Source organism: Lepisosteus oculatus, chromosome 16 (assembly GCF_040954835.1).
Source record: "Lepisosteus oculatus isolate fLepOcu1 chromosome 16, fLepOcu1.hap2, whole genome shotgun sequence".
Taxonomy (NCBI): domain Eukaryota; kingdom Metazoa; phylum Chordata; class Actinopteri; order Semionotiformes; family Lepisosteidae; genus Lepisosteus; species Lepisosteus oculatus.
The window spans coordinates 6,134,606-6,146,004 of NC_090711.1; the positions used below are offsets into that span (position 1 = coordinate 6,134,606).

The 11,399-nt window shown below is 37.7% G+C and overlaps 1 protein-coding gene and 1 long non-coding RNA gene across 6 annotated transcripts; both read left to right on the top strand.

The window, feature by feature from the left end:
- The first annotated feature begins 1,165 nt into the window (after positions 1-1,165).
- On the top strand, positions 1,166-6,388 carry LOC138223301 (uncharacterized). Its single transcript, XR_011181724.1, has 5 exons — positions 1,166-1,712; positions 2,187-2,324; positions 2,766-2,834; positions 4,398-4,538; positions 5,010-6,388. It is a non-coding gene; the product is annotated as an uncharacterized lncRNA (long non-coding RNA).
- Positions 6,389-7,133: 745 nt separating this feature from the next.
- Positions 7,134-10,925, top strand: aar2 (AAR2 splicing factor). 5 transcript variants are annotated; one of them, XR_001480509.1, is made up of 5 exons: positions 7,134-7,225; positions 7,817-8,581; positions 8,870-9,099; positions 9,621-9,844; positions 10,015-10,925. XR_001480509.1 is itself a non-coding variant. In XM_069179567.1 (4 exons), the coding sequence occupies exons 2-4, from the start codon at positions 7,819-7,821 to the stop codon at positions 9,786-9,788; spliced, it is 1,161 nt and encodes a 386-aa protein (XP_069035668.1). In that variant the 5' UTR covers positions 7,134-7,225; positions 7,817-7,818; the 3' UTR covers positions 9,789-10,925. The 5 variants fall into 5 exon arrangements, 4 of the variants coding, with proteins under 4 accessions (XP_069035668.1, XP_015220217.1, XP_015220219.1 ...); XM_069179567.1 differs by having other exon boundaries at positions 9,621-10,925; XM_015364731.2 differs by having other exon boundaries at positions 7,140-7,225; positions 7,814-8,581; positions 9,621-10,925.
- The last annotated feature ends 474 nt before the right edge of the window (positions 10,926-11,399 follow it).

The following is an 11,399-nucleotide window of genomic DNA, read 5'->3' on the forward strand; positions in this document are numbered from 1 at the left end:
ATAACACCTTTCAGACTCAGCCCCTTACAAATATATTTCAAATGGAAAAAAGGGTAAATAACGCGAGCTAAAATGACCAAGCTAACATTGATATGAATGAGAACGAGTGTGAAAAGTCTGGTTTTAAAAGCAATTTTGTAAAAGGGATTTTAAATAGGGCATGGCTATGAATTCCGCAGTCTCAATACAGTATAATAAAGTTTTCTTTTACTTCACTCTTTGGGATACAAATTAAATCACTGCCAGCAGACCTATATCTATGTGTAAATTAAGAACCTGTTAGTTGATATCTGTTAAATATTAGGGGTTCCGGCAAGTAGGTAATTTATACGTTAGCAAAAGAATTGAGGCGGATGAAATAAAGCCTGAAAAAATGTATCAATCTAAATTGAAAACCGTTCCAGAGACGCAAAGCCGCAAGTAATCTTGGCAGAATAAACATGGATCACTCACTATTCCCTCGACGTTGATGCAACTGTATGATTGCTTCTCGGGGATTTCCTTTGTGTGGTTGGCTTTTATTTTTTGTGAAAAACACATACCATAGTAGAAATAAACGGCAAGGAACAGCATCTGGGCTTATTGATGAGGCATTCGACAAAGCTACAATTATATGTCCCTTGTCAAACAGAATATCATCTGTAATATCATCCTGAAATAATCTGTCTTTTCACATGCTGACACATAAGAATGAAACAAAAGACCTTGTTTTGCCGTTCGCATTTATTGTCACATTTTATAAATTGGTTACAAACCAAAGACGTTTGCAGTTTTTTAAACGGATAACTTGATTCTGCGTTCTGTGAAGCTGCTCCTTTAGGTGCAAAGCACTTGTCCCGGGAAACTCAAGTCAAACCACCAATTTTCTTTCTTGAAAAGAAAATCGCAGGAAATCCTTTCGTGCGGTGTAAATGTCTAGGAATCGTACAATTTGTATAATCTAAAAAAAAAACACGTATTGACGAATTCAATTAATGTATTTGGAGTGCGTAACATACAATACCCCCTACCTAACATTGCTATGGTAACTTGGAGATTTATGTTTTAAAGATAATGATATTTAAGAGTGCCTAATGCTGTGGGTGTAATAGGGTTAAATGTGTGAAAACGTGAACTGAACCAGCAGTTTTACCCATATCAAAAGTGTGGAAACGACCTGCGGCACACGAAAAGCGATCAGCTGGTCTCTTCTCCATTGTGTCAAATAAGGGGCAGTTTAACTAGGTATCGTTACAGCCATGGTACCTGCTATCTCGTTACTCTACAGACAAAAATTTAATGTTAACACGATTTGTTTTTCTTGTTTAACGAAACTGAAAGCATGGTGATTGATCGCGGAAGTTTTCAAGACTTGATCAGACTAGATTTACGTGAAAAGAGAAGCCCACCACCAACAGTAAATGACGGGGTACGAAATTTGAGCTTAGGGGTTGAATTCAGTTGCATGCCATGGCACAAAGTCCACTTCATTGCACGTCCGGCCAGAGACACGCCGACTTTAATTTTAAAGAATTTAAGTAAGAATAAACTCAGTGATATTTCCGAGCGTCGCCCAAAACTGCATTTCGGGGACCGTCGAGGAATAAAGGGAGTGCATGTCTGAAACGCGGTAGATGCAATCGCAGTTTGACCATGAGAAACTTCTGTTGCTGTGGTTGCCTGACAAATGGGTTTCAAAAATCTGAGGATCATCCAGTAGACAATGATAAATGGTAGGTAAGAGATCGCTTTTGACAACGCTTCTTTATCGAACTGCGCATATCTGTGTCGTGTGTGTGAGTGATTAGGGTCTAATGCGGTTTGTGACACGAACTCGGTAAACGGATATAGATAAACGGGTTTAAAGGTGTTCACATTAGTCACGGGTTTGTAATATTGCATTCTGGAACCCAGTGAATGAGTACCAGTTCAAAAGTACAGTAATTCCCACAAATGCTTTTTGAAGTACGTTTTCCCCGTTTAAGGTTTCATAGTTTGACTTGACTACTGGATAGCTCTTTGCCACTGCTTAATGAATATATATATATACTTAATATGAATATTTCCAAACACACTGTCGAAGACAGCTGTTCATTAAGCCAGACGTTCACAAGCTCGGACAAAACGCTTCTTTACGGCTGTAAGAAGTTTCAATAGTAATAAGAGAAGAGACAGTTGAGTTTGTTAATCTTATTTCTCTTTTTTAGTGTGTCTCCAGGACTCTGATTTGTATTTTAGTGGTAACGGTATTGTTTTCGGACATCTCAAACAGTAGACAGAGGTGCAACTATCAAGAGATCCTCATCGCTTACAAAGAACTAATCCTCACAGAACTCCAAAGCCTGGTATGTACTTGTTATGTATGTGTTTGTAATGAAACAGGAACTATTGCAAAATGAGGAGCTCAATAAATCAAAAAAGCTTTCGTGTAGTGTCCAACTACAAGGTTTAATGGTTAAAATAATTTTACAGAATATACTGTAGGTACACGTCATTGTGGACAGAAGTCCCTCTTCGGGTGATGATACTATTTAACTTCATCTTTATATATGTTTGAGTGTGTGTTGGATTTATACTGTATGTGGGTATGTTGTCTGTGCATTCATGATGTTATTTGCCTGACTTTTACGGGAGTTATTTTAAAATACTAAAAGGCAACAGCCTTTCTCAATGCGAAACATTGTCAGAGTCAGTGAGTTACTGCCCTCTTGTGGTTTGGGAGATCTTGTAGCGATTCAACCTAAATTAATTGCTGTTGTGGACTGATCAATATTCTTCTTTTTTAGAACCTCACAGGTCCTTATGACACATCAAGTGAAAATAAAAATTTAAGAGACCATTGCCCCTCTGGAAAGGTATGATTTAGAGTTTAGCCATTTTAGTTCCACTAATGTAACTTGTGTGTACTTTACCTGATGTGTGTATGTCCTGTACAGTATACATGTATACTGTATGTGTCTGGTATTCTGGTATAGTATGTAAAACTCCAAGGATCTTTAAATGTATATATACACTAGACAAAATCTAAATCACCTTCGTTCATGCTGAGAGCATGGATGATAGTGATTACTCGGACAAAGCTCAGTTGTATGTTTTGCCTTTCTTGCATGACTTAAAATCAAGAGTATAATTTGTGAATGGAGATTTGTAAAGATTCATAATACACTACTGCTATCAATCGTAACTCAAATTAAATTCCAAATTCTATTAGACTGACAACTGTAGGAAGTTACATGACTTACGCTAACTGTATTGTTATCTTAGAAAAACAATTAACAAATCTATTTAATTAAAATGTAAACAACAGAATCTAGACTGGTCTATTGTGTATTTGCAGTACCTAGTACTCTATTAAAGTTAATTAATGCATATCGTTATAGTTACAGTATGTAATATTCTCGTATATTTTTTAGAACAGGAGGAAAACAAAGAATACAGAAAAAAATAAATCTCAGAATTCCCAAGGGAGGCTGTATACACTATCTTAAAATACATGAGTGAACATAATTATTTCTGTAGGGCACCGGTTTCTATCCGTAGAGTATAAGAACAATAGAAGACAGTATTCTGAGCAATATAACTCAGTTTTTAATTCCTTTTCCAAGATGTCACATCCTAGTCCTGTTTTGCATGCACCATGACAAGTAGAACAATGTTCTATGAAGCCACAGTAAGCCCGTTGTTGAACAATTGTCAGGAAAAGTCAGTAAGTTTTAATTTCTAAGCATATTGTCACATAAAATGCATTGATTCTGTAACAAAAACCTTTATTCAGATCAGGAGGCAGGTCAGAAAGAAAACAGTTCAATACCATTCTCCCTTACAAGAGAGGTATTCAGCACCAAGGACAGCACACGGCAGATTTATTTTTTTCGTGTTTCAGTGCCATTGGGGTCAAGGGAATTGTGAAAGGTGTTGGTCTTATGTCAGTCAAACCACTAGGAGTTCTCAAAAAAAACTAGTCCATCAAGTTACTCATTGAGCTAAGCATGGGGATTTCTGATAGTCAGAGGAGAAATTATAAGAGAAAACGTGGAGAACAATTTCACGATTTTCAAGCAGTAAGTTGTATACTGCCACCCCATAATCAGTTTTTTCATGGCTAGGCAACAGTGCATGATGATACAGCAGAGTATAATTTGTGCTGGAACTGAGTACTTTTCATTTGAAGATTGATGATTGGGCTGTAAATCTTTTGTAAATATGATACTCTATAGGTTTAGAGAAACATGAAGTTAATTAAAAGGGAAGTTTTTTTTTCATTATGCTTTTGGACACTTACGAGGAAGCATGTCTTGGAATAGGATGCAAAGTCTGAATTATCTGCTAAATAGCCTTCTAGCTTAATATCTGAATTCAACTAATTGCTCTGCCAGTGCTTTGTTTCAAACCCTGAAATTTTATTTTGATTATTTTAGGTACACCATATCCTGCAGTCTATCTACAATATGACACAGTTTTTTAAATGTCAAGTCAAAGGTAAAGGATCAAATAACCTAGGTAACCCTGTGAAAAGAATGGAAATGGTTATTAAACAAAACTGCAATTATGCTGACCTGGTAAGTTACTGTGATATAACACTTTAGAAGAGGGCTTAAGTCCAGCAGATATTATGAGTTTATTATAATCATCAACAGACTTATAAGTTTATTTTAATCATCAACAGACTTCAGGAAAAGAATTTAAGTAACTCACTTAAGGCTTATTCTTATTGATTAAGGAATCAATTTGGAGATTTTAATCCTCATGTACAGTAGGTTCTGAAACTGCTGGTGATTTCAGAAGGAACAAAAGTCTGTGATAATGAATTTCTGCTCAGGGATGTGAAGATAGAAGTGAATCTAGGGACTGTAGTGAAAAAGAGAGAACAATATTCTCCTTTTCCCCAACATCATTGTTCGCTGTGCTTCCACAGTTTTGAATAGCGCATGTACACAACACAAATTCTCACCTGGTGATGCTTCAAAAGAAATGATTTTTTTCTCCAAGAGGTTAACAAGGAATATATGCTTTGGTATTTTGTTTTTCAGATAAGAAGATCAGAAGGTGACCCAGTATGCACAAATAGTAAAGGTTTAGGAGGGAAAAGAAGGAAAAAAAAGAAAAAGAAGATTATCGAGGCCTTAATATTGTGTTGGAAGAAGTTACAAATCATGTATTCTCCAAAACCAAAAAGAAAGACATAAACTAGGAGGAATACACACTAAAGGAAAGAACTGTTAAGGGATTTGTAAATAATCAATAAAGATTTTAGCAGTTACAGTCAAAAACTGTACAAAATATAAGCTTTTGCCACACCTAATGTGAGAGCTTTTATAAATACTTTAAGAAGAAATATTTGGAAAGACACTTACATATTCATAGAAATGTACCATACTCACATACAGTATGCTGTATAGATACTGGGACTTTGAGAGTTAGATGTATTAAATGCATCATTTTTCATTTAATCATTTAAAAATTAAAATATAAAAGACTTTTCAACTTCTGTTTTATTTTTTTGTTTAGTAGGTTGTACTATTTATTAACATGTATCCCCTTAACCTAAACCTATGCTAGTTATAAGAACAAGAATATTATTTTTTTATTTATGTTTGTAATTATATGTTTTCCAAGAGATAGATTCTTTGTTTTTAGTTGATGTTGTTCACCATCACAATATTCTAATTAATTCTGAGATGTGCCTGTCTTACAATATCAGCATGGTGTCATAAATGATGCTATAAAATAGCATATCTTGTTATTAATATGGTCTAAGAAGATCTTTTTAAGCTATAATGCATTTATTATTGTAGACATTTAAAAATGCTGTTTAATCTGTATGGCTAACGTAAAGTTATATTGTTAACATGTACTGTATTTACATACTATATTGCCTGTATAGCTGGTCCTTTGTACTGTATTTACATACTATATTGCCTGTATGTTCTATTGTGGGTATTGATTTTGTCTCCAAGATCCATCCAAAAATATATTAGCTGAAGAAAATGTTTATATGACTATAGGGTTGTTATGAGTCAAGTTAGCTGATTAACAGAATGACCTTCAAGGTGTTGACGTTCAGTTGGTATCCAAGATGGTGCCGTTCCCATGGTGACGTCACGCGTGCAGCTCTTTCTTCAGTACTTTGAGGTCAATGAAGGGAAAAGATTCGAGCTCTCCATTTGGTGCTTTTATTGAAATGCAATGCTATCATATGCTTGAGAGTTAGAAGCTTGATTTAAATGGATATTGTAAAAGATTGTATAACCTTTATAAGATAGTTTGTGACTAAGGTGCAAATAGAGTGAGGTCAATAAAAGAAAACAGAAAATGCATGTTGTTGTATATTTGGATGTTTCTGTGTTCAAAACTTCAATGATGGCCATCTTTCATCTGTTTCATGACGTGCACAAGACTGCAGTTTATAGATCGGTTTAAATAAACCATGTCTTTTCTTCCTATGAATTATTGTTATTACATTTACTGTATATGAAGTATTTTAATCCTACTTTATTTGATTAGCTTTGTGATTTTATTTCATGTCTTGTAATACACTGTGGATTTAGATTAAAAACACCTCAATTCACTGAATATTATTTCAAGGTAGTTAATATTACATGCTAAAATAAAGATTAGAACAACAATTGAATTCAGCTTGGCCCTATAGGTGTGTAGTCATTTTGAATTATAGCACAGTGGACTAAACCTAGTCCTGGTTGGCCAGTCTGAACATAGGTTTTATATGTCTAATTAGAGAGCCGGAATTTGAAGAGCAGGGAGAAGTTTGTAAATTGGTCCAATTTAACAAATAACTCCTCAAGAGCTGTGGAATGTTTTTTTTATCCCTGCATTGAGGCATCTACTATTGCCCTAAGTTCTTTTGTGTTAGTATTTTCCCCCCGAGAATAATATTACTATTATTTTAAAGACTAAAATACATATTGTTTTTATATCAGATTGTTTAAATATCGTAATTTTACTTTATTATGTTTTTTTTTTACAGATTTCTATAGGGAAGTTTTTCCAATGGTGCCATACCTGCTCCATAATGAGGCCAATACCTATTAAGGATTAATTTTCTATGGAGATTCTTAAAATGTTTATATTGTATAATCGGAACCTTTTTTCTAATTGGTTTTTGGTTCCTTAACAAAAAAGGACCGGAAGTGAGCTCTCTGGTACACAATACGTTGCTACGCGTTTACGTTCAGGAACGTGGAGTTTTGTCTGCTATGCTACAGAGCTACGCTCCGTGATCGTTCAGGTGACTTCATTATATATTGACTAAATATATATTAGGCCCTCAAAGGTAACGTTTTGCTGGCTAGAAAATTACGGTACAGTGCCAAGAAATCGTATTGTTGAAGTCGCAGTTAATTAGAAAGATTTTTTTAAAACGAAACGTTTCAACACAGTTTTTTTTTCGTAATTTTATACTTGCATCTTTGTGCTAAAGGAATTATACGACTATGGGAAAACATCTTTGTTTTTCTAAGTTGGGGTTAGTGATTGTGACTGATAGTATAGATCATTCTTAGCACTTTTTAATGTAAAATACCGGGTAAACTGATCTTGACATTTCATTCTCACGCTGTCTGGAGCCACAAGAACGACTTAATTTAAAAGTGAATTGTCGTTTTTTTTTCCATTGTAGATAAGTTGACTATTTTAGGTGCGAATTGTAGTTGCAGAAGCCTTGTCGAGTATTATGGAGGAGCCATACCTAGGTCCTTTTGTTTCAGAAATGTCACAATGTTTTGCTTTATTAAAACCTTAGCTCCTAGGTTATTTTATTTGATGTCTTGCTGTGGTCCATGTAAGTGTTTAATTGTCAGTTTTGTGCTCTTTCTAGTAGATATGGCCAGCATGGACATGGATCCTGAACTGGCCTGCAGTCTGTTTGAGGAGGGGGCCACACTGGTTTTGTTGGGGGTGCCCGAGGGGTCGGAGCTGGGGATCGATTACAAGACCTGGCAGGTGGGTCCCAGGTTCCGAGGGGTCAAGATGATCCCACCGGGCCTGCACTTCCTGCACTACAGCGCTTCCAACAAGCCGGAGCAAGGAGGGGAGACTGGGCCTCGGACTGGGGTCTTCCTCTCTCTCAAAGCCCGAGACGTCCTGCTGGCTCACTGGGACAGCCAGCAAGAGGACCTGGACTTCTCCGCCTCCCAGAACGAGGAGGAAGTGGCCCGGGTGCGGGCTGGGCTGCGCGATCTGGACCGCTTTCTGGGACCGTACCCCTACGACATGCTTCGGAAGTGGGTCTCCCTGACGGACCGCGTCACCCAGGAGGTTGCACAACGCCTGCAGCCCCTGAATGGCAAGATCTGTGCCTTCAGCGATGTGGTACCGGAACTGTCGTTGCCTCACACGGAAGATCGGGTCCAGCAGAACCTCCCACGGTACGACATCCAGTGCCAGAGCATGCAGGAGGGTTTGGACAGGCTGCCTAAGATGAAGCTGAGAGCCGGCACAGAGCTGCGCTTCTCAGAGATCCCCAAACAGACCTACCCTGAGGGGGCCACACCTGCCCAAATCACCCAGTACAGTATGGACCTCAGTTATGCCCTCAACAGCTTACTAGAACGCTACTACAAAGACGAGCCACTGCAAGTGCTGGGTGAGTTCTGGACTGAAAAAACACACTCTGACACAATTCAAAGCCTTTACAGTTCCTTGCATTGATTGATGCTATAAAATGCCAGCCTTTTTTATTTTCTGAACACATACAGTAAATCAGGAGATGACTACTAGCCTGTGTAGTTGAATGCCATTCATTTCAGTGTAATTCTAACAAACTTCAGTTTTCAGGATTCCAATAAGCTTTTGCTTTTGATGCAGTTTGTAAGTAAATGACCTTTCCTCTCCTCCTTCTCTCTTTTTTTTTTTTTTCTGTTTTGCTGTCCAGGGGAGTTGCAGTTTGCATTTGTGTGTTTCCTGATTGGGAATGTGTATGAGAGCTTTGAGCACTGGAAATGTCTTCTGAACCTGCTATGCCGCTCTGAAGAGGCTATACTCAACCACCGGAACCTGTACCTCCACCTCATCCCTGTTCTCTACCACCAGCTGGGAGAGATTCCCCCCGATTTCTTTGTAGACATCGTATCCAAAGACAACTTTCTCACTTCCACCTTGCAGGTAGGTTGTTTGGTTCTCTTCACAAAGCTGGTCTTGCTGCCTCAGTGCTGTGCAGCGTAGGAAGACTCCAAATCCAGAATATGAATAGTAAAAGAAGGGTTAAAGTCCTGCGTGATCTAGCGCTTCATTTAGGCCATAATCGGGGCTCTTATAGATTTTCATTATCTAAGCTGTTTGTCACCCCAAGTTTTACCATGGTAAGTTGTCTTCTCTTCCGAGTTTTTTTTTTCTGTTGAAAATTGAGATCGTGTTTGATCTACCAGTTTATCTGGGGACTCACAGTATCTGAGAGTTATACATAAAAGAGTAGCTAGGGAAGAGTACAGAAAGAAGCTTAGTCAGACGTTTTTCATTTAAAACAAAATCATGTTCTTCTTTTGTTTTTTGCCGTACACCAGCCAGGAGAATACGAGGGTGGTTATAACACCAGCCAGGAGAATACGAGGGTGGTAATAAACGAGAGGTGGTCATGTGGCCCATCTGCATGTTCTGCACTGATCTCTGATTTTACTCTTGCCCAGGAGTTCTTTTTGTTCACGAGTGGGCCTGGTGTGGACAGTGGTCTTCGGAAACGGGCTGAAAAGTTCAAAGTCTACCTGACCAAGAAGTTCCGGTGGGATTTTGAGATAGACCCCGAGGAATGTGCCCCTGTGGTTGTAGAGCTGCCAGAAGGAGTGGCTCCAGAATAAGGCTACCGTCTGGGACAGCCCAACAAGAGAGTCGAGCCAGGATGTTGGGCATATCGGTGAGTTATGGATTCCTGACGGCACTGGATTTTTTTTGGGATTGATCAACTGTGCTTGTAACAGAGACCTGTAGTGGAATAGAGAAGTCTGGTTTCCAAAAAGAAAAGTGTGGGCTTGTTGGGAATTTTGTAGATGTTTTTTTAATAACATTTTGCTCTGTGGCACACAGATGGACAGCACTCTGAGCAGATCTCTGAAGATAACCATCTGTATCACTTCTTGACAAGGAGACAGGTTTTTCATTTCCTGATTGGATTTTGGAAGCTGTTCGGTGCTCTGTTTTGTTTCACATATGTGACTACAAAACGTAAAGACTTCTCATGATTTTGAAGTTTCTGCAACTACTGTGGTATTTGGGGTGTGAATGAAATTAAAAATTGAATGAAAGTCTGAAGACTTAACGTTGACATGGTCTCTAGAAAATACAGATCACAGGAAGACATTAAACTCATCTTTTGATACTGGAAAATATCTCTCTTTTGTTCAATTTAATAAGTTTATTTTATTTTCTCTACTTCATGAGTGATACAATTGTAGGTAGATTTCAGATTACTGCTTATTGTAATATTTAAGTATAAAATGATGTAAACAGCCATATACCCTGAAGAAGAATAAGATTGATATGATCTAACATTTTAATCTAGTTTTTACTTTTCCAATGGTAGTCCCAACTAACAGCAAGCATTTCCAAAGCACTTAACCCCTTTTCTTACTCATATTATATTTTGCATCAGAAGGATTGTAACTGTTGTCTCAGTGATTTGTGCTCAACACAAAAAAATGATTTCTGCTTATATCTCAGAATCAAGACATGGGAATGTGGAGAAAATGTCTGCTTGAGCAAACCGTAAGTTTGCATGGAGTGCTGTTCAAGGAATAATGTCATGATACTTCTGTAGGTTTTATCTACAATACCAGCTGCCATACACCTTACAAAGCCATGCACTTGCCCAATACCTCTTACTTACGCAACTCGCACGAAATGAAAAGGAAGAAATTCTATTTTTTGCCCCCTATTGTTGCAGATTGTAAAGACATGATCAGGAATGTTCCCTTTAATAAAATATTTTATCATCTTAATGGAATTTGTGATTGGTTACTTCTGTCTCACTTATTCAAGTTTCATTTTCCTGTCTTGGTCATCAGGTTACACTTCATCATGCTTTGTAGCTTTGTTTTCCTTGCTATACTTAAGGATACAGTGTGTCTTTGACGGTAGAGCTTAATTACACTTCAAATCAATTAACTAATGTCTATTCAAGAGCTGAGGTACTGGTTGAACAATTCATTTGTGTCTGAAGTCCTTTGTAATACAATTAATGGACCTTAGATTAAGAATAACGTGATTGGAATAGAATAACTTGATTGCTTGTGTTCTTAAAATTACAGCTACAGCCCAGGGGGTTTCTCGAAAAGAGTAGGGGGGTAACCCAGGCATGCTCGCCATCTTGACCCTCCTGCATTTTTACAGCGTTTCCAGTCGGGTATTGTGAGCTATTGTCGTTTTAACATTCTCCACTAGATGGCGACCTTAACTCAGCATTGCCGTTGTTA